Source organism: Cucumis melo, chromosome 7 (genome assembly GCF_025177605.1).
Source record: "Cucumis melo cultivar AY chromosome 7, USDA_Cmelo_AY_1.0, whole genome shotgun sequence".
Taxonomy (NCBI): Eukaryota; Viridiplantae; Streptophyta; class Magnoliopsida; order Cucurbitales; family Cucurbitaceae; genus Cucumis; species Cucumis melo.
The window spans coordinates 1,994,701-2,016,112 of NC_066863.1; the positions used below are offsets into that span (position 1 = coordinate 1,994,701).

The 21,412-nt window shown below is 36.5% G+C and overlaps 6 protein-coding genes across 8 annotated transcripts; all 6 read right to left on the reverse strand.

Moving 5' to 3' along the window:
• Nucleotides 1-309: 309 nt before the first annotated feature.
• LOC103493591 (uncharacterized protein At2g23090-like) lies at nt 310-2,960 on the reverse strand. The gene is made up of 3 exons (XM_008454406.3): nt 1,051-2,960; nt 730-770; nt 310-592 (listed from the first exon to the last, which is right to left on the reverse strand). Exons 1-3 carry the CDS (start codon nt 1,121-1,123, stop codon nt 473-475), a joined length of 234 nt encoding a protein of 77 aa, XP_008452628.1. The 5' UTR covers nt 1,124-2,960; the 3' UTR covers nt 310-472.
• Nucleotides 2,273-2,959, reverse strand: LOC107991221 (glycine-rich protein 23-like). Its single transcript, XM_017045801.2, has one exon. It carries the CDS (start codon nt 2,957-2,959, stop codon nt 2,273-2,275), a length of 687 nt encoding a protein of 228 aa, XP_016901290.1.
• A 168-nt stretch (nt 2,961-3,128) lies between the features above and the next one.
• Nucleotides 3,129-5,572, reverse strand: LOC103493589 (protein TRIGALACTOSYLDIACYLGLYCEROL 5, chloroplastic). Of its 3 annotated transcripts, XM_008454402.3 has the most exons (5): nt 5,390-5,536; nt 5,210-5,258; nt 5,059-5,103; nt 3,611-3,643; nt 3,129-3,518 (listed from the first exon to the last, which is right to left on the reverse strand). In XM_008454402.3, exons 2-5 carry the CDS (start codon nt 5,247-5,249, stop codon nt 3,343-3,345), a joined length of 294 nt encoding a protein of 97 aa, XP_008452624.1. In that variant the 5' UTR covers nt 5,250-5,258; nt 5,390-5,536; the 3' UTR covers nt 3,129-3,342. The 3 variants fall into 3 exon arrangements, with proteins under 3 accessions (XP_008452624.1, XP_008452626.1, XP_008452625.1); XM_008454404.3 differs by lacking the exon at nt 5,059-5,103 and having other exon boundaries at nt 5,390-5,572; XM_008454403.3 differs by lacking the exon at nt 5,059-5,103 and having other exon boundaries at nt 5,210-5,551.
• Nucleotides 5,573-7,593: 2,021 nt separating this feature from the next.
• LOC103493588 (uncharacterized) lies at nt 7,594-10,305 on the reverse strand. Its single transcript, XM_008454399.3, has 3 exons — nt 9,344-10,305; nt 8,717-9,064; nt 7,594-8,637 (listed from the first exon to the last, which is right to left on the reverse strand). The coding sequence occupies exons 1-3, from the start codon at nt 9,773-9,775 to the stop codon at nt 8,017-8,019; spliced, it is 1,401 nt and encodes a 466-aa protein (XP_008452621.1). The 5' UTR covers nt 9,776-10,305; the 3' UTR covers nt 7,594-8,016.
• A 1,762-nt stretch (nt 10,306-12,067) lies between these two features.
• LOC103493586 (aspartic proteinase 39-like) lies at nt 12,068-18,658 on the reverse strand. Its single transcript, XM_008454397.3, has 12 exons — nt 18,190-18,658; nt 17,972-18,092; nt 16,677-17,104; nt 16,423-16,579; nt 15,351-15,433; nt 15,170-15,266; nt 14,962-15,034; nt 14,554-14,754; nt 13,632-13,756; nt 13,267-13,368; nt 13,067-13,164; nt 12,068-12,530 (listed from the first exon to the last, which is right to left on the reverse strand). Exons 1-12 carry the CDS (start codon nt 18,462-18,464, stop codon nt 12,356-12,358), a joined length of 1,935 nt encoding a protein of 644 aa, XP_008452619.2. The 5' UTR covers nt 18,465-18,658; the 3' UTR covers nt 12,068-12,355.
• A 425-nt stretch (nt 18,659-19,083) lies between these two features.
• Nucleotides 19,084-21,351, reverse strand: LOC103493587 (cytochrome P450 81Q32-like). Its single transcript, XM_008454398.3, has 2 exons — nt 20,431-21,351; nt 19,084-19,767 (listed from the first exon to the last, which is right to left on the reverse strand). Exons 1-2 carry the CDS (start codon nt 21,340-21,342, stop codon nt 19,129-19,131), a joined length of 1,551 nt encoding a protein of 516 aa, XP_008452620.3. The 5' UTR covers nt 21,343-21,351; the 3' UTR covers nt 19,084-19,128.
• Between the last annotated feature and the right edge of the window lie 61 nt (nt 21,352-21,412).

Sequence of the window (21,412 nt, forward strand, 5' to 3'; positions counted from 1 at the left end):
AAAGAGATATTTTTGTTTTTAATTACTTATTATGAATCAATTTTTGTATATTATATTCAGTAATTAATTAAAAACTATATTATTAAAAGTATATTGACCTAATTTTAGTATCTACAAGTGGGACCCGTAGTATTAATCACTCTTACTCGATCTTATCAAATATGATGCCAACATCAACATCATTGGCTACTTGGAGCCATCTCCAGCCTCCACAAATGATTCAAATTTGATACATCGCTACCTTAAGTAATAATACGACAAATAAAACATGTAAAGTCTAAATTTTTAAGTGAAATTAGTAACCGCAAGTAAGGAAGGGATCTTTGAAGCTTTATTAACATATGTATGTATATATATTTAATTTTTTTTTACCATAAGCATATGTTATTACATTGAAAGGCGTGTAGCCTGTAGGAGCATTTGGGCAAAAGAGAGAAGAGAAGAGAGGATAAAGGTAAAAGTTGATTGATTATCATTTCTTAAGATGAGGAAAACAAGCATATACATCAGATTTTGGGTGCCTTGCTTCAGCATGCTCTCTGCACTTCACCTCTGTCGTTGTACATATAAATGTCTGCATGCATACCTTGCACTGCAACAATTCATAATAACCCACTTTCATGAACACTTCAAATTTCAACCAACAAGCTAAACAAGGAATAATTGTCACTATTAATGTCCCTCTCAAGGAAACAAATTAGGTACATCAGATCAGACTCAGAATTTTACCTGTATTGTCATGGCTTTCTTGTTTGTTTCCAGCTGACTTCCTGTGTAAATCATTACAATCATAATCAACTCTAAACTTTATACAGGAGAAATCATCAAAAGCCCACAAAGAACAAAGAAAATAATCAGGGTTATAGTAATAATCATTTCAATTAGCATACTCGATATCTAAATTAGCAAAGCAGCTAGATTTGGTTGATCTAGCCATCTACTAATGAAATCTATGTTTATACAACGTATATTTTGAGCAATCACATGAGCTTCGAAAATCATTTTCACAAAGCCAAACTGAAAGAATACAGTGGGAGGTTGATTAATTACCTCTTGACGACTTTTGTTTTTCCAGGTTTCTCTCCCGGGCCATTTTAGCCTTCTGGCCATTGCCTCCGCCCATTTCTATCAACAGGAAGGGTTTCAAATTCAGAATCAACCACACGTCACCCCAGAGAAGAACTCTTCGGAAATATATAGGGAGTTTCTTTGCCGTCGGATAAAATGGGAGCCAGTGATGATAGCACGAGTAAAAGTGGAAAAACACTGTACAGAGATTATTCTATTAGTGGTAAAGGATAGGGAAACGGCATCGCATAGTGGGTGCAATCAATTAATGGAGTAGTTGGGGAAGTTCTGGTATTGAAAACTATCCACCTCGTTCACACATGGAAATTGGAAAAGGAAACACTCAAAATTGTCTCATCTTCTGCCTTCTAACCCAATGAAACGAGCACATGTGGCGAGTTAGCGCTAAGTTTTGATCATGCCGTGACACGTCCAGACAACACATGGCGCTATGGGTAAAATAGAAAGCTTGGAAGAGTGGGTTATTGTAGAGGGAGAATCTTATCAAACACTTGGTCTGCAAAGAAATAGGAGATGGCTGAGTCTGAAGGACACTCAGAAGAGAAAGGCACGGTTTGCTTAATGATGTGGATAAAGAACGGAGTTAAATAGATAATACAAATACAGCTGCAAGGCACTATAGTTTGTGGTGTGCGAGGAAGCTGATGACAAAATGAAAATTAAGGGATGGTGGAGCCACGCAAGCTCAAGCCAGTGTGCAGTGAATCGGCAACTATTGTTTTCTTTAAAAGAGAAGATAATTTATCATATTCGCTCCATACCCATTCTAACTACATGGTCCATGAAATTCTGTTTCAATCAACCATTCCATACTCTCCATTTCCCTATTTAAGGGAATGAAATTCTTGAGGTGGAGTAAGAAATGGACAGTTAATTTAGTAAATGGCAAGTCTTGGAGAAGATCAATTCGACGAGCTAAGCTTTACGAGGTGTATATGATATCATTAGATACCATCTTTTTAAACTCGGAAAAAAAGAACTTTTAAGGGAAAATTTGTGTGGAGCAAATTCAGGGCTAGAAAAAAGGTGGTGTTCTTTTCTCTGTTGTGTTAATCATAAAAACATAAACGGAACAATTGTCTTTATTTGTCTTTTTAATTAAGAAACTTGTTAGTTTATCATCTTAGCAATGAATTAAGCTCGATATAGAGTTGTCGTTGCTCAAATACGCTTTACTCATCGATCAAGGGCTGTTCGTGTTGCCTCCATAACCACCACCAGCTCCATCACCCATGCCTCCCGAACCACTATAACCACCACCCGAGCCTCCCGAACCACTGTAGCCACCACCCATGCCTCCCGACCCACTCACTCCACCGCCACTGTCACCCACAATACCACCAGAATTGCCTAGTCCGCCGCCACCACTGCCCACGATACCACCTGGCCCACCTACTCCACCGCCAATGCCACCTGAACCGCCTAATCCACCGCCACCGCTGCCCACAATACCACCTGACCCACTTACTCCACCACCACCTCCAATGCCAACTGAACCTCCGAATCCGCCACCCGCACCACCAATGCCTGAACCTGAGCCATACCCAATTCCAGGTCCAAAGCCACCATCCGATCCATAACCAATTCCCGCACCAAATCCACCACCTCCAGTCCCACCAGACCCAGAACTTGAGCCAAAGACTCCCTTAGTCCCGACACCACCGCCAGCCGATACTCCCCCATAACCTCCAACCATGAGCTCTAAAAGGTGAACTTCGTTTTTAAAGTTTGAGTAGTCTGGAAGTTTATTTACCATTTCATGAGTAATCACATCACTCCCAAGCATCAATTTTCTTGTACTGGCAGCGTCATGAACATTATTGAAGAGGAAAAGACAGAAAAGGATGTGCACCAAATAGTTTCTTGTCATGTCTATTCGCTAACTAAATGCAACTGCACGACTGGAAGAAAAAATAACGCTACATATATATAAGAAAGCAAAAGAATGAACAGAGTAACCGCCAAGGATCCCACAAGCTTTTGAAACCATGCAAAGTAATTCAGGTTGAAAGCACAATCCGCATGAAGATTGGTGCAGAGATCGTGAGTGACCTTACGGTTAGGAGTTTTACCAACTTTACTGTTTTTCTGAAAAGTTAGCGGACAAGAGAAAGGTAATCTTTATACAATCAGATGTAGTGCGGTGCAAGTATTCGATCAGATGTTGTCACAATTCCATCCAAAAAGGGTTCAAAAGAGCCCAAAATGCTGAAGGCTTAATTAAACTAGCCAATAATAAGGGAGATATTAAGCTCAAAGTTTTCTGGAATTTCTGGATGAATCTTTCGAATCCTTGATATCATAACTCTGATTTTGATCCTTGCTGTCGAATTCCATTCCCTGAAATATCATCCTTGAGGACCGATACTTACTCCCGAAAGCTGTGCCAAATCCCCATCCAAGTCCTAATCCAACGCCACACCCACCACCTACAGAAAAGGATTACAAAATAAATAAGCAAAGCTCAATGAGATGAATGTCTTTAAGGAAAATAGTTGGTACGAGTGTTCTAGTTGGTTACCCGCGCCAAGGCCCAAGAAGTTCAAAGGCATTCCTGTAAAAGAAACATCTTTATTCAGGTGAGGCATGTAATGGCAGATAAAACTATATCTTCCATGTTAAAGACTAATGTGTCTGGAAAATTTAAAGGGAGACAATGGAATGTACAACTGGATCTAAGAAGTCAAATGCAGAACCATAACTTCCATGGCTACTCTGCAGAAATTAAAACCCAGTTCTAATGCAGAAGAAATCTTAACGGATCATTGAAAACGAAGTCTTCTATATAGCAATGTGGGAACAAGATAGTATTACGTATATTTTCTTTTATATTTGTGAGTGTCTAAATCAGCTTACACGCACCTCAACTAATCACACGGAACAACCCATCTAGTCCTACAACATTCGAATATCGAGGATGGTGACCAACTTAAAGTTCCAGACTCCTCTAATATCTTAAACAAAATAGCGAAACAAGAGTTGCAACAGAAGCACAGAATTTTGTTTCTATCCCGTCAAGATTCTTGCCTATAGGTATCCAAGGCAGCTTACACGCTTTCAATTAATCTGCGGAAGTGTTCGACTCCTTCCAACTTCCGATGTTAAAAAAACTCATAGGTCATCATGGGGTTGGCTTAGTTGTCAATAAGAACCCTGCGTTAAACTCAAAAACTATTAATCCTTCAATAGCCAAGACAAGATACTCCACGACTACTGATGTAAAAGCTCTCATTGAACAAGACAAAAACCCAACAGGTATATATACTTCTTTTAGTGCAAATTTAACGATAGATTTCACACACATTGATACAAACATAATACATGGGGTATTCAAGAACTACTCGCTGTTGGAGGTTGCACTGGAATTCCAAGTGATGTCTGTGGCTAGATGTAGACATCTTTAAATCAATGATGTCGATATATCAGCAGTAACCAATTCATAAGCATATGAGTTTACAAGTACAGTATAGTTATAACTTGCAGCCTTACATTTCGTTGTTCTGCCCCTACCAATCACAAAGCAACTCCACCATCTTCACCACTTTTGCCAAAAGAAAAGGCTCAATTTTAATCCAAGTAAATAACTTGTTAACTTGGTATATCTCGGACCAGCCAGTCATTACATTGCCAAGCACCAACTATAGCTTAACAAGAACATGACAAATCATTTTCAAAAGACAAACTAATCATCAAACCCAAACCCCCTTTCTGATATGTGTTGCTTACACAAATCTTTCCCAATTCATAATTCAAAAGCCTCAGGGTTCTGTAGCATTCATTTCATAATATTCCCCAAATTCCTTTCAGCCGACTTCACATAGCCAATATATTAAATCCAACCTAACTAGGAAACAATGCAGATAAACAAAAAGCCTGAAATCATGAACAAGCTCCCAAAGTTACAAAGGTACATGAGAAAACCAAGCCCGAAAAAGAAACGATGCTTAATTACTGGGGTCTGACACATACCTCCGAAACCCCATCCTATGCCGAACCCACAACCGACACCAAAACCTCCAAATAAAAAGAATAACAGCAAGAATCAGTTAAAAAGACAGAGAAAAGATAAAAATGTAGAAAATATATCACAACGAACTAAAGATCATTGAACCCATCGTACCGAATCCAACGCCAGCTCCATTGAAGTTGGTGAGTACCATTGCTCGCAGCTGAGACGCCACAAACGGAGAAACGAGTGGAATCAAGAATGAAATAGAAAAAGGGTGCGAAAATTGAAAGAAGAAACGACAATTAGCTCGAGCGGAAAGAGATGTTGAGATCGAACGTTTTCATTGTATACCTCAGCGGCAGCGATAAGGGATTTCCTTTGTAGAACGATCCGTGTAAATTTTGGTATAATTACACTTAGTACCACTTTTATGGATAACTAATACAATTCTTTTTTAATTATCCTGATAGGGATATAAACTTTCGATCTCAAACGGAGAGTAAATGTCACATTTATGAGATAATCTTGCATTTGAACTTAATAAAAGCTTCACTGTTTCCATAGACACCCCTCTTAAAAGTACCATTGTGACCTATAATCGTTCCAGGAGAAGACATGTTCACGAAGATAAATTCTAACATGTAGTATTGTACTGTTTGCTTTTTGAATCTTTGTTGATGGTCATTGTCATACTGATCAAAGACGATGCTAAGTGTTAAGATATGAATTCACTAACATATAAGAGTTAGAGAATTCATAACTCAACCTTAATCATTGTTTACAATTATTTTAGTTTGAAGGCTTAATTTAATATGTGTATAAGTTTGAAAGCTTAATTTTTACAATTAAAAGTTTGGGAGTGTAGTACAACTACTACACATATTTTAAAGGTAGTTTTTGCACTTTACTCAAGAAAAAGAAATCAAGATTATGCATTTAACCGAAAGTATTCGAACTTATATTTTAATGTTTAAAATAGGCAATTTTAACTTCAGTAAGTTTTGAACATGTCTATGCATTTTAAAGTTTATCGATCGAGTTCATAAACTAGTAAATTTGTAGATTTATTAAACGTTTTTTTAACGTTTAGAGAGTGAAGCTTTCTTTTAACATGTATTTAAAAGTTTGTGCATTTTGTTGTGATACAAAATTTAGAATTATAATCATTTTCATTTGTCATCTTTTATCTTTATTTAAAATTTGGAAAAATCTAAGGGAAGATATTTAATAGTAAAAGAATATTTTGGACTTTTACTTTTGCCAACACATATGCAGTTCAACCATGCTCATTCTCACATTAATTATTGGTCTTTTATTTTAGAATGTAACGTTATATGTCTACACCATAAAGTTTATGAACTATGCTATTAGAACGAAATATTGATGGAACGAATCCATTGAATAGATATCAATTAAACAAATATCTTATGCCAATGCGATTTTTTTCAAATATATTAATTTATATTGAAAAAATTACCTTTCTAGTCTTTAAGTTTTAATAAATATATTCATTTGATTTCTAGGTTTTAAAAAGAAAAATTGCTATCAGATAACAAAAAGAAATTATAAAAGAATAGCCTATAACACCTCTTTTTTGCATATTGCAAATATGACAAAGGATTAAATATACTATTTTTGCAATTTAGAAAATGTAGTGACATGGGTCTTATTATCATTAATTTTTTGGTTATTTTTGCTAACGTCCCTTTTAAAAATGCACAATCTTAGTTTCCAAGTTTTTAAGAATAGACTTATTTTATCATCCCTATGTTTTTAAAACACATTTTTCTAATCTTTCAGTTTTCAAAGTGAGCTTAAAAGGTCTTAAAAGTAACGTTTTTTTATTTTTAAAAAATAATCGAACGATACTTAAAAATAATAAAAAAAAAAAAAACTATTTTTAGAAATTATTCTTCTAATTTGAAATTATATATAATAATTTAAAATAATATAATAAAGTTATTCAAAGACATGCTAACTCTATTTTTAAAATTTCAAGAACTAAAAGAAAGGAGACATCTTGAAAGATGGAAAACCAAATAGATCTATTCATATAAAACTAAAGACTAAAAAAAAACGTATATTTTTAGTACTCGACGATTAGACGAACATATTCCTTGAAACATTGAAACTAACAAAGGTGCTTTTCCTATGAGATGAGAAAGCATGTAGGATCACTCTCTAATTTTTTATTTTTCAAATTGGGGAAGGAAATAAAGAAATAAATGAGTTTCTTTTTTTGTTTTAATGGAAAGAAAGAATGATTAGACACCCAATATCCAAGTCATATAAATGCGTTTATCACGAGGTACACGTCCTTAGAATTCTCAATATCATCTTTAATAATTATATATTGTTCATCATTATTATGTTTTGGAAGTCCACTATAATCTTAATCTAATATAAAACATTTTTTTGAACTTTGTATTGCATCTTAATAAAATAAAACAGATTGTGACGTTTCATATAATGACATTTCTTTTGAAGCATCACCATCCTTCATGGCAAAAAAGAGGGGATAAATGCTGTACCTAACTATCACTTGAAGCTTGATCTTGATGAACAAATATGCTCATTATTTCAAGTTGAAACTTAAGACACAATGCTCCTTCTTTAAAGTTGTACTATCAGTACAATCCCTTAAGAAAACAAGAGCAAAGGACCATTTACATTTACTAATACTCCTCACATTGCAAGAGAGAAAACAATGGTGATTCGATTGAAAAGAGATTTTCTGTTGGATTTGAAGACAAGAAAGGCTAAATATAAAAAGCCAAGATTCAGGAGAGAGCGAGTCGCTCGATCACCGAATAAAATGTGTGAGAATGACTATTGATCTATTTACAATTTGCCGCGTAAAATAGACCACAAGTTCTGCTACCTTGGATTTGGATCCTCTTCTAAATAGTTAGTGTTGTCACTTTGCTTTGCAAAGCATTTGCTTGCTTGCTTGCTAGGAGTTGTTGTTGACTGCTGGTTCAGATATCTGGTTTCCAGATAACTTTGACCTTGTTGTCGTGATTCTTCTCTAGTGCTGCGACCTTGGCACGATACGCTGCTGCTGCCATGACGTTTTTCAACCCTTGTCCTCGGGAGAAATCGCAGGCTTCGCTCATGGAAGCATATCTAAGTTCAGCAGGGGGAATGAAACAATCAATGGACAGACCAGGGACATTAAAGGCTACTTCCTCAATTGTCCAAGCTTCTTCCATCCTGGTTTTTGTGTGGCTCATGGCTGTTTCCCCAAATCTGAAAAGCGTTACTACAGATCGACCGGAGTGAGCAATCATAATACCCTCTACTGGTCGGTAATCATCAAGGAATGAATTGATTGTGGTTTCCCAATAGACAGCATCGCTTCCACTGTTTTGGATTCGAGTTAAATGTGAATCTTCTAAATGTATAAGAAGGCCGGATTTCTGGCTGAAGTATCCAAACATAGTGTGTCTGATTATCTCTGCAGGTCCTTCACTTCTTGCCTTTAACGTTGAAGGATCTGTACAAAGCTTGAGGATAAAACAATCTTCGCCATTAACACTCTTCTCCCCAATGCATCTTGCATTAGCAAACATGCTTGCTGTAGTTTTTGGATCAAGTCCCTGCACAGATAATGAAATTCGTAAAGAAATCTTCAATGAGAAAGCCAAATTGATAATCTGAAGTGAGTTGATATGTCACCTGAAGGGCACGGCGAAGGGGTCTAACAGGCCCTTTGGCTGCATGAGCGCCCAGCCAAGGTGTGTGCCTCCACACTAGCTTCCCATTACAACCAGCATGAACCTTGCTACCACCCAGAGCAAGCTCAACATACCACATATCAGGCTTCATCTGCCACAAGACAAACCCACCTGACTCTGCATCTTTGGAGGAATTTCGAGTCCTCACCACTTTGTTAGCTGTTTCAAACTCACATGCTATCATTTTCACCTTTCCCATGGCATAAGCATTGCTAACAGAGTTTTGAAGCTTTTGCCCTCCCGAGGCTGCTGTGTACTGCTGCAATATATATTGAGCGGATGAATTTTCCTGCAGGAAAAACCCCATGAAGATTTATTATCTACTACAAATCCAGAAAACTCAGTATCCAGAAAACAAACCATACATCTCATCTTGGAAAAATAACACGAGACAGAAACATTAAGATCTCTCTCTGTGTACTCTACAGCACGATTATCTTGAAGACATAAAAAAGTATTTATATATACAGAGATCTTAATTTTAGAATAAACTTGAGTAACAACATAAATGAAGACAAGACTTCTCAGTGGAAAAAGTTAGTGAAGAGAGTGAAAAATTAGGACTAACAATGGGGATGTCTTTAATGGCGAGGTGGGGCTGAGGCTCTGTGGAGCTAACATGAACAGGAGCTAACGGAGCACCCAAAACTCCAAGCAGCAGCCTCAGATCAGATCGTTTCTGGGCAGAGCAAGAAACAGCCGAAGGTGCCCTACAAAGCTGACCCCTCATCCAGTTTCCCCATTTACCCTCCTTAGACTCTCTGCTCTCGTTCCCATCAGGCCCTTCCTTCAAGGGAGACAATGCCTCCTCCGGCCTTAAGCTCCCAGATCTCTCAATCACCAACTCCGGCTGCGACATTTGGTGGTTCTTTCTCCGCCGTAGTAAACCCGACATGGGAGACGCACTTCTCGCCGGACTTTTAGCTCTTGACCTTCCAGGTGAAAGCCCTCTTACTATCTCCCCCTTTAGCGCCGAGAAAAAACCTTGCTTCCTCTCCATTTCAAATCGGAACTATCGGACAAAGAAGAGTGAAGCAAAAAAGAAGAAAAGCTCTTGAACGATACGATGGGAAGGATATCGTAATCAGCAGCAAAAACGGTGTATAAAACTCACTATCAAATAGCTACAAATCCACAGAGAGGCCGTTTCGCAGAAGGAAACAAGAAGATTCAAAAGGTAACAATAATAATGATAAAAAAATGGAGTTACACTGGTAGACAAAGCAAAACTGTAGCCAGCTTCAGGGTATTTTAATAAATAATTACGATCTGGGTCATCTGAGTCGTCGTCTTTTGTCTTCAATAATAATACTCACTAGGGGGCCGCCGTTAACTGTGACGGAAACCTGGAGTAAGAAAGGAGATAAATAACACCAATAGCTCCAGGCAGAGAAATATTGAGAAATGGTGAGAAGAAGAAGAAGAAGAAGAAGAAGTGAAAAGGGTAGATAGGGTTGGATTGGAGGAGCAGAAGAGAGCAACGGTAAAAGCCAATAGAAGGGTCGTGTTTGGTCAACACCATACCAAACTTTAGAAGGAAAATTCAAAAAGTAAAAAAAGATCATAGGGCAATGTGTAGATTAATGCTAGGGTCCACTCCCGGACATTAGTAGCGTGCCATGCGCTTCTCCCGCGCCATTTTCTTTTTACTTTGAAATACTTTTTCTTTCTTTCTTTCTTTCTTTTCGTAATGGGAACAAAATACTACATGTGTGTGTGTATTGTATTTCTATTTTATATGTATTAAAGTAAGAGATTGAAGATTAAGAGACAACAATAGTAGAGTTTGCAGTAAGGGGTTACAAAATTTGTCAAATTGTAGTTGGGAGTTTCCCCTTTGGAATCGCAGTGTTTGGCAGCTACCTAACACTTACACTTATCCCTGGATTACACTATCCCCCATCACCCGCTTCTTATTTCACCGCAAATCTCGCCGACTAGTTTTACCCATAGCCACTAGGTCTAGCTAGGGGTATTTTTGTCCATCTCTCCAAAGTAAATCGCTTTACAGCAGCATAGCGAATCTATTGTTTTTTTGCCTCTACAACATATGCTCTACCGCTAAAGTCATCTTCCTCCACACAAGTCGTATTTGATTGTGTACGTATCTATACTTCATTGCTTTTTTCTTTCTTTTTCTTTTTTTGGATTTTTGGAATATGTATTTGGGTTTTATTAATGGATATTATCCCATGTGGTCTCAGCTTTGTGATTGGTGATTTATCACATCTCTTTTTTTTTTTTTTTTTTTTTTTTTTTTTTTTTATACCAATAAACAAAGCTGCTTAAAAGATGATGAAGCCTATCTCAGATGTCATACGCTTTATCATTGGGGAGGATACGACACAACATGATTTTCCTTCTCCCCAAAAATTACATTTCTTTTGATTCTTCTCTCTTACTTTTTCTCTACCCATCCAAGAAATGGGGGAAATGGGGGAAATGGTGGAAATGGTGGAAATGGCGTTTGGTTTAATATCAAATTCAATTGGGTTGTGTTATCTTATCACTTATATAAAGCTGATATATGTGTTTTTGAGAATAGGCCATGGGAGGGGTGGGTCATGTAACATGTGACATATGTGCTCTTAGGCCCCTCCTATATTTACTAGGTTACTTGTACTTGTAATAGGGGCAAAAATGTGATTCCAACAACAATCTAATACACCATATTATTTTGGCTAAACTAGAGGGGGAAAATATCCTTTAATAAACATTGTATTTTGTGTTCGATATGCTTTAAATCTTTTAAAAATTGTAATATTACCCTCGGACATTTTATAAATGTTTCTAAACATCTTTGTAACAAGAAATCTACTAGAATTGAAAATTAAAAAATAATGACAATGACAAAAAACAGCAATTGAAAACCAAACATTGTCGCACCCTTTCCAAGTCTGCCCATCAAGTCTCAATTTCTATCCTGTTGTGTTTTTTTAGATATTTAGCCTATTATTTTTATATGATTTGATACTTCTAAGAACTTTAAAGAAATTAATATTTGAATTGGGACCAATACAGACTGTGAGGGGCAAACATGATCAAAATTCTGATAAAAAACTGCAGAATTTAATGTTGTAATCTGTAAGCAATGTACAACCTTAAAAAGTGAAGTGACACAATTTTTTTTGTTTACATTACAAAAGATTCGTATAATATGTTTGCCTTTTGTTTATTGTCCATAAATCAACAAATCTACCTCATGAGTCAAACGAATATTCTCAAAACCAACCTGTAATAATAATGGGCAATGGCAACAGATCAAGGCTGTACAACTTTGTCCCTGGTTCGATTTCTCAAATACAAATCTCATTCCAATCAAATTCATGTTTTTTCCTTCTTCCTGTGGTTTTACTACAACTCGTTATCAGTGTACAAGATATCATCATCCCTTCTACAGTCCTAAATATTTGATGGTATGAGCGACAGTGTGACACTACCATTATACACTCAGTTTTAGAAAGCTATTTTGAACTCCACTCTCTCTCCCTAACCAAATCATTTCTTTTCTTTAATTCTAAACTATACATCCGATAAACAGAACCATGACTTCAACCAAAAAAGGGGGGAAAATTAGGATCTATATCGGCTGAAGCTCTTGCTCAGGTCCTACTACGCCAACTGGCTCATAGGAACTCATGTCCCTCCGTCTATATCTCCAAATCAACCATGTGCTTCCGGCGGCCAATCCAACTACTAAGGTAACTGCTAGTCCAATAGTCATTATAGACCAGAAGTGTTGCTCCATCCATGTCCTGTATAAATCCAGACCAGGGAAAAAAAAGTTTACATGATGGAGAAAACAAGACTGTGAAGTAACATATGCATACTCACACGCTAACGAGATCAATATAACTAATTGATAGCATTCTTTTTAAGACCATATAACCTACCGGGGTGAAAGCAAATTATCTATATATGAGAAGACAGATAACATAACACGGATACGACAAGTAATTAGCAGTTGCGGCAGTTTAGATGTGAATGCTAAGCTTTGAAGGAACTTTCGCTGAGAATCAGTCAGTAAATGTAAGCATAATGTTTATTAATCATTGCTCTTTCTTTAGAAAACCTTTTAATGTTTATTAATCATTGCTCTTTCTTTAGAAAACCTTTTAATGTTTATTAATCATTGCTCTTTCTTTAGAAAACCTTTTTACCTATTAATACCAAATGCCCACGATCCAGTGATGATATATTTGAAAAACATAAGTAATATGCTAGTGGAACCCTATGTGTGCTTTTAAATGCAGTAAGAACTGAAAGTATAACATTCGGGAGTGTATCTCACTTCTTTAACGGGGGTTCAACATTCAATTCAACCAGCTGATAACTTCCGAATTTTTCAGGAAGTTGCAAGTCATGTTCCTTCAAGCGAGAAATTATGTCCTGCAAATCATCATTTAGAGTAAAGAAATAGCTAACTAATGATATTCCAATTTGCTTTCTTCATATAAATAACCTGGGCACTTAAGGACTAAGAACTTTTACCATCGCCGTGGAATTAGATATATAACCAGCCGAGTCAGCAGGGAAGATAGCCCATCTAATGAAGAAATCAGTTTCCCCAGACGTAAAGTTCAGCACGTGAACCTAAGATCAGACAATTGGCAGTATTGTGTAAGCAAATCTTGAAACATAAAGATATAGCAACAGTAGTGCAAGTCTTTATAAAGTCAAGTATACGAACTCCTCTTAAGTTGAGTTCACCCTATTAATTTTTGCCTTTTACGATATTATCTCGAGAAAGAATTAAAAATCACCTAATCAAACTATTACTAATACTGATGATAGTGCCAAGAGTCGACGAGAGATAACATGAAGGGTGAAAAAGTTAAATCTAAAACCACTATTACCTGTGAGACACTAACTTCAAGTTCATTGGCAATAAATTCTGCAAGCTCAGTGATGTTAAGTTTCACGGAGGATTTGTTGACATGAAGCATCATATTAAATGTTATCACTCCAACCTGAAATTCACCTATACATTGAAACACAGGGAAACATAAAACACAAGAAAATATAGCAGAAATAGTACATAAATACGACATGAAATAAAAGTCATCTGGATCATAATCTTGAAACCATTAAGCAAGAAGAAATTTCAACTTAAGAAATAAGGTAAGTTACTTGAGAAGTGTTTTGTAGACAATCTCAAAATAAAATTTTTGAATACAAGCGATTAAAAAACAGAGTTATTGTTTTCAAATATTTGTTTGATATCAAATTCAAAAACTGAATTCCAATTTAAGCATTTGTTCAAATTGTGTTTGATAATGCATTTATAAACCATAAAACTAGTAGTACTTGTTCACGAAAATATTAGGTTAAATATAAACTATCATTAACTAACTTACGGACATATTTTATGTTAAAAAATTGTATAATTTTTATTTTTTCACATCATTTATTACATAGTATATATTTCAATTTAAAACAAAAATGAATTGAATTTACAACATGAAGTAGTATATTAATTAACATTGTTATCGTTTTTTAATAAAATTCTGCTTTTTAAAATTTCAAATGCATAACCTAGATATACTGAAGACATAAAAACGATGTTTTAAGATCTTCACAGTTTGGATCATAGAATTCAAAAAGCAGTTTTCAAATACAGAAACCAAATCATCTACCAAACAAAATGGTGTATTCGATGAATCTACAAACATATAGCATAATCCATATTATCTACAAAACATGTCCTCATTAAGGTCGATAGAGAGAACTCGTAACAATAAACAGCAAAATTCATATAAATGAACAGTAAAACCGTACCAGAAAGAAATGGCACACTTGGAGAACCAGGTGGAGGAACTTCTTTACTCGTATTCAGAACATGGGAAGGTAAAGGAGCTGGCGGAGGAGCAGGAGAAAGATAATGCAGATTCTTCCACAGCTCAGAACAGTTGGTCTTCCAAAACCCAATTGTGGAGTTCTCTCGGTTGTAAGTGACAAGAGTATTACGAACAATAATTCCTGCCGGTGGAAAGAAACCATCAGCTTTACTCTTAAGTACAACTTCGCTTTGTTAACTTTGATAATTGTGATTATTAAACACCTAAGTTTTATCAAAATGTGCAGTATAAAACCATCATATATACACAACCACAAAAAACGCAAGAGAAACACAATGTATACAGCGCAAAAGAGAATTATTCACAATCCAGGGAAACTTTGCCATACCTCCCAAAAGTGTTGTCTGATCATTCCCATTTTTAAAGATCCCCAGACAATATGCACCACTAACCTTTGTATGCTGCAGAGATGGTTGATGAGAGAAGAAAGTATATACCATTTATGTAAAATTTACGAAAAAATATAGAAAATTAGATACATCATAACAATTCATTAGAGAGAGAGGGAGAGAAAAAATTAACTCAAAGATGAATACCCGGAATAAATAGTTCTCTGGAGAAAGTGAAATTTTCTGTCCATCGGCAAAAACCATATCAACCTCCGGAAAAACTTTTGGAAGTTCAGTGACATCCCTAGCACAAAAAAACAAATGCTCAACAATCAACCCAGAAAGGATAAACCTAAAATAAGATGCTCCTAGCAAGAAATAGAAATACCTTCCAGCACCAGAGAAACAAATATCTTTAAAATTCGGGTCAGGACCATTAATTTGTTTCAGGAAACTAATTTTCTTCATTATCTGCAAATTAAACCATAAGTTAACAAGGATGCACCATGTTTTGTCATAAAGAGCTGCCGAATAGAACGGAGGAGAAAACCAGGAATGTGTATCAAGTCAAGAAACCATTTAATTCAACAAAAAATTTAGTATTTCCAAAACCTACGGAAAGTCGTTGAAAAGGGCACTTCTATCTTTTCGCTAAATAGAAGAGATTGTGATGAATTTGGTATCAATTTCAACAGTAGATCAGATGTGTTCATTCAAATTAAAAAATAAAATAAAACTGTGCCAACTCCCACATGTTTTTTCCACCAGTCTCTAAACTGGGAGTCAATAACAAAAGCTATGTCAAGTCTATTGAGTCGCCTACAAGAAGACAGCCATAAGTATATGAAAGAATGAATTGCAAATCATAACGATTATATTCGTATTGAAGAGATTTCCAAATATGTATTGAAGTGCAAATGAAGTGATTACAATGTAAGAGCTCATGGATAGTTTCATCAAAATGTGATTATAAAGAACTACTTGAGGAAGTCTTCATTCGATGATAAAATATAAAGGTAAAGAACATAGTCAATCAATGCAGAATGGTAAAAGATGAGATAATGAGACACGAGAATGAAATATTGGGACTGAGTAAACTCAACACTTGATCGATCTGATTAACACATAGAAGATCCAAATATATTTATAGTAGATTTCTCAACAAGCATTTGTATAGTTCCAATGACTTTGAGGTGTTCGTGTTCCAATATTCCATACCATAACGCAGAATGAATGAGATACTGAACCTTATTGATGACAGCAGATTGTATTATAGATGGACGTGATAAACCCCAGAGAGTAGAAGAGCACAGAGAGTTAGCTAGAATATTGCGATAAGCACAAGGGTGCCTTTAAGTAGAAGGAATCATAAGTAGCACAAAATTGATATCCTTTGGGTGAAGGCAAGACCATTTAAGATTAGCAACCAGAGATTAGATATAGAAGTTGAAAAAACTTACAGCATCCTTGAACGCATAGTAGGCTTTTTCTGGAAAATAAGCATATGTAGTTCCACTATCCAAGATAGCACCATACTTCCCATCAAAAGTCCTCGGATTCAACTTCAATGGTTTCCCAGCAACATGTATTTCCTTCAACTCTATATTATAATATGGGCTGTTTCCATCCCAAAGCTAGACTGTATCTATGAGATGTACACAAATATAAACCAGTGAAAATGAATAAGACAAAGGCAGATTCAAAACTACCATACCTTCGAGATGGGTCTGAGTGGGAAAATACCATACCAGGGGGTGAAGAGATCGCACCAAGAACCATTGCACCCCCACCAACATCCATCCCTCCATAACATAATGAAAATGAATTGCTCACAACACCCTTTCCAACAAGTTGGTCCATCACACTGAGTGTACCACGGCCCAAACCCATAATCCCATCAGCACGTTGGGTATAAAGATCACCAGTTTCCATAGTTTCACAGCCAAAGACAGCACGCTGGGGTACGAGTTCACTTTCTTTTCCAAATGACATGACGTCCTCAGCAAGCACACCGCTGCTAGTACTCATCTCCGCATACCGTCTCTCGTATGTACACTGGACTCCGTTCTCATCACAGTTACAATCAACATTGCACTTTACAGGTTGATATGTGCTAGACAACTCTGGTTGAAACCTCGGATCCTAAAAATAGCATGGTCTAAAAATGAATCAAGCGAAACTTGTTTTAACAAGTTATATCAGATTATCAGGTATTAATAGAGATGTCAGTAGTTTAAACTATCTGGACGCCTATGACAATCAATATTGTTGTATATATATAGACTATGACAATCAATCTAAAGCAACTTCTCTAAGGGAACATGCATTAGCTTCAAAAGACTAATCTAACATGATCTCCAAATGCAGCACCTCACAACAACTATCCGCTAAACAATTTGCAAGATTACTAAGTAAATTGGATGAGATTTGAACTTTCACACGAAAAAATTATTTTGAAGGCTTCATAGCTCCTGAAATGATCAATTAAGACCAGAATTTATCAATAACGTTTTTTTTTTTCCGAGGTATTCTCAAGAGAGATTGTAATACATTTGGTTGTTAAGATAATTCTTAGGATATAAATCCTAAGTAAACAGCTACCATAACTTACTCATTTCCTTTTAAGTCTTTTACTGTTTACATTAGCGTTAATTGACCGTTGGTCAACGAAGGGTAGTTTTTTATCTTGGCCCCAACTGTTTTTATCTTTGAGAATCCATACACAGAGAGTCATTTCCAAGAAAAACAAGTAAGAAGCGACAATCCCAGATCGATCAGATGGGCGATCTCTAATCTCCCCTTCATCAGCGCTTCGACTATGCTCAATTCTAAGATCTCATGCTTACATCGTACTCAACAGTTATAGACTTACAGATAAAACGTCTCAAGTAACAGTATCAGTATCTGTAAGCCCAAATTCGAACCGACGAAACAACTTGCAGATATTTAGCTATAGAGAGCAGAACTGAAAGTGAAAACAACGCAGATCAGCAATCAACCGAAAGAAACCTGATGATTCCCGCACTCTACGCAGTTAGAACATGGAACGTATGTCACAGTACTTCCGGTATCAACAATAAGAGCAAATTCTTGTGGAGGAGTCCCAATCCATAAACGAGTGGTGTAATACCTACGAATATAAATGCCCAAAACCTCCAATTCTCAATAAACATATAAAAGAAATTCTAAAACAGAAACGTATAGTCGAAAATTTCTGAAAGACGGACCCGTTGGTAAGGAGATCATCGTGGAGTCTCATTCTAGCATTTGAGGAGTGGGGCTTGACTAGGTTCTGCAGGTGCCGGAGACGGTGATCACGGTCGAAAACGCGCCGATGAGTAGAATTCGTGGGCGAGATATAGAGAGGAAGAAGCACAGGGCGTTGCTGATAATCTAAATCTCTAGAGTCCACAGAAGAGGAAAGAATCATGCCTATCAGATTAAAACCAACCAGACAACAGAAGACAATGGCAGAATATGAATTGTCGCAGGTCGGAGACATGGTGTGCCGGTGAGCCGTACGCGACGGTGCAGACGAAGGAGAAATGACGGAAATTGGCGCAGAGAGGACCCGGTGAAATGCCCTCCCCGCCTGCCTCCAAATTACCCACAATGAACGAAATTAAGCAATTAAACTCTTTTCTTATTTTTCAAAAGAAAAAAACAAAACAAAACAAAACAAAACATATATAAAAAAAAATAACGTATGATTTCAAATATTCGCAAACCAATTCGCTAATCAGATGAAGCCACGATAGCGGCAGAATGGAAATATACGACGACGGCGAACGGTCAACGGGCAAAATCACTTTTAATCCCCCCTACAAATTTAATCTTTTAATTATTAATCTTTGAAACTATCTAGAAAGTTTCAAGATTAAATCTCTAACATTGCAATTTATCATTCTTTAGTTTGGTAATAATTTAGTATTTTAAATATTAATATGCAACAATCATGTGGGAGAATATTAATATGCAACAAACGTTGACTAAATTGCTATAAACCAATTTGTTATTTATTTCTAACTCTTATAAACAACGCATTGTATGAAAACAAAGAGAGAAAGAAAAAGAAAATAAACGCTATCCGTATTGTTATTATTATTACTGCATTAAAAAGCTTAACATAGATTTAGCCCCTACGTTACCCGTACAATGCAATATAGTCAACGGGCCGGGCTGGACTTAGCTTGTGGGAGAATATTAACAATCATGGGCCTGGGCCTACATTTAGCATGTAAATTTTGGGCTTTGGGCATAGTGATTGCAATCCCTTCTGTCAAATCCACCAATTCCTCGGTAGGACGCTCCCATTCAAAGCATTGAATCAACGAGCCCAACACAAGCCCAATCATTCGTAGGCCCAAGCCTTCTCCTGGGCACCCCCTCCTCCCCAACCCAAATGGCATCAAATTGAACTTGTATTTTTCACTTTCCACGTCGTTAAATCTATCGGGGTCAAATTCTTTCGGGTGGGCCCAGATTTTGGGGTCGTTCTGAATGGCCCATATGTTGATGTATAACATCGTGCCACGTGGAACATGGTAGCCTCCAACAGAGCAGTCTTGTGATGATTCATGAGGTACTAGTAATGGAGCTGGAGGGTACATCCGAAGTGTCTCGTTGATGATGCCACGTAGGTAAGGAAGGCGTGCCATGTCGGATTCTTCAATCGGACGTTGGTTACCAACTTGATTGTCGATCTCAATCTGCGCTTTCTTTAAAATTTCTGGATGGTTTAAGAGAAGAGATAAAGCCCACTCCATTATGCTCCCCGACGTTTCTGTACCCGCTACTAACATAAGCTGTCCAAATACTCAATACAATATGTCATTCATTAAAGTCTATCTTTTGCTATCTTTATTAATAGTTTGACAAATTTTTTATTCCTAAAAATTTCTTCCAACTAATGATATATATTTTAACTTATTGAGGTGTGATTTGGTAGGTTGTTTTAATAAATATTAGAGAATGAGACGTGAAATTATTGTTTTCATCATGATCAAACTTCTGAGTTCCCAAGAAGTTTCTATAATTATTGTACACTTGAAGCCATTTGCTATTTGACAAAATCAATTTGTAAAAAATTATATTTTGGAATCACAATTGATTACATGTTCTTGCCGATTTCATATTAATTTATATTTTTGATGTGTGTGTAATTGTATTGTTTTTAATAATCTTCGTTTTTTCCTAATATTTTAATGTAAGTTGACTTACACCAAAACTGATGTCACTAAGTATATAGTTTAATTGATATTGCAAATGTCATATTAGCTAAACTTTAATTAAATAATAGGAAAAAGGGTAAGCATCTTCAAAATTTCATATATCTATGATGTATTTAATTTTGAGAAAAATGTGAAGTTTATTTTTTAGGGTGTAGACTCTTGATAGGTTGTTGAACTTTTGAGTGTATATTGTTAATCTGTGTGTAAAATGATAAGAGGAGAGAGAGAGAGAATTACCAGCATTAGCCCTCTGATAGTTTCGTCGTTATATTGTTCAGGTTCAGATTCTTGCAATTCTAAAAGTACTTCAATTAACGTCTTCTTCCTTCCATCACGAAAAGAATCGTCGATTTCTACAATTCTTCTTCTTCGATGTTGCTCGATTAAACTTTGCATTAAAGCGTCTCTTCCATTTTGACAATCCATCATCTCTTTTTCCAAAGTCGAATCGAATCCCAACCATGACATTAATGGAATAAAATCCCCCATGTTAGATTTACCAGACAACTGACTTGATTTAGCTTGTAATTCCCTAAATAATTTTGCCTCCTCAACATCATCTACATCATCGCCATAAAAACGTTTTCCAACAATCATCCTCAACATCAAGTTGAAAGATAGATCAAAAAACACATGTTTCATGTTAACTACTTGGTTTTCACGCTTCACGAGTCGTTGAATCAAAGACCTAACCTCTTCAAAACGTACAACAGAAAGCATATGAAGGCGATGGGTTGACAAAATTTCAACGGTGCAGATTCGACGAAGGTTACGCCAAATATCCCCATAAGACGACCATACGAGATTTGTATTGTTGTATCCGAAACACTTTGATAGTAGGAGACGAGGCCGGTTTGCAAAGATGATGTCGTTCTTAGTCAAACATTCTTCTGCTGCTGAAGCCGACGACACGATCAAGACCGAACGAGATCCTAAGCGGAGGAACACGACCGGCCCATAGCGATTGGAGATGTTGTATAGAGCGCGGTATATGGGCTTGTTCAAAAGGTGGAGATGGCCAAGGATAGGTAGTGATGGGAAAGGGGTGGGGGGGAGGTTTCTGATGTTGTGAAGGAAGTGCTTTGTTAATAAATACAACACAAGAAAGAGAGGGATGTAAAGAAAGAGAGCTCCCATAGCCATGGCCATGGGGTTGAGTTTGGCTGTTCAAATGGTCAACTAGATGAACCCAAGAAGGGAATATATAACCAAATCAACC

Bases quoted from the DNA above. Each gene is read 5' to 3' on its own strand.
- LOC103493591 (XM_008454406.3), bottom strand. From the start codon at position 1,123: ATGGGCGGAGGCAATGGCCAGAAGGCTAAAATGGCCCGGGAGAGAAAC. The intron at 771-1,050 runs GTAATTAATCAA...TGATTTACACAG, and splicing joins AAAACAAAAGTCGTCAAGAG to GAAGTCAGCTGGAAACAAAC. The intron at 593-729 runs GTAAAATTCTGA...GAATTGTTGCAG, and splicing joins AGAAAGCCATGACAATACAG to TGCAAGGTATGCATGCAGAC.
- LOC107991221 (XM_017045801.2), bottom strand. From the start codon at position 2,959: ATGACAAGAAACTATTTGGTGCACATCCTTTTCTGTCTTTTCCTCTTC.
- LOC103493589 (XM_008454402.3), bottom strand. From the start codon at position 5,249: ATGGTACTCACCAACTTCAATGGAGCTGGCGTTGGATTCG. The intron at 5,104-5,209 runs GTACGATGGGTT...TTTTATTTGGAG, and splicing joins TGGAGCTGGCGTTGGATTCG to GTTTTGGTGTCGGTTGTGGG. The intron at 3,644-5,058 runs GTATGTGTCAGA...TTTCTTTTACAG, and splicing joins CATAGGATGGGGTTTCGGAG to GAATGCCTTTGAACTTCTTG.
- LOC103493588 (XM_008454399.3), bottom strand. From the start codon at position 9,775: ATGGAGAGGAAGCAAGGTTTTTTCTCGGCGCTAAAGGGGGAGATAGTA. The intron at 9,065-9,343 runs GTTAGTCCTAAT...TTTTTCCTGCAG, and splicing joins CCATTAAAGACATCCCCATT to GAAAATTCATCCGCTCAATA. The intron at 8,638-8,716 runs GTGACATATCAA...TTATCTGTGCAG, and splicing joins CCCTTCGCCGTGCCCTTCAG to GGACTTGATCCAAAAACTAC.
- LOC103493586 (XM_008454397.3), bottom strand. From the start codon at position 18,464: ATGTCTCCGACCTGCGACAATTCATATTCTGCCATTGTCTTCTGTTGT. The intron at 15,434-16,422 runs GTAAGTTTTTTC...TTTAATTTGCAG, and splicing joins ACTATGCGTTCAAGGATGCT to ATAATGAAGAAAATTAGTTT. The intron at 13,369-13,631 runs GTAATAGTGGTT...GTCTGATCTTAG, and splicing joins TTGAAGTTAGTGTCTCACAG to GTTCACGTGCTGAACTTTAC.
- LOC103493587 (XM_008454398.3), bottom strand. From the start codon at position 21,342: ATGGCCATGGCTATGGGAGCTCTCTTTCTTTACATCCCTCTCTTTCTT. The intron at 19,768-20,430 runs GTAATTCTCTCT...GTATTTGGACAG, and splicing joins CTATCAGAGGGCTAATGCTG to CTTATGTTAGTAGCGGGTAC.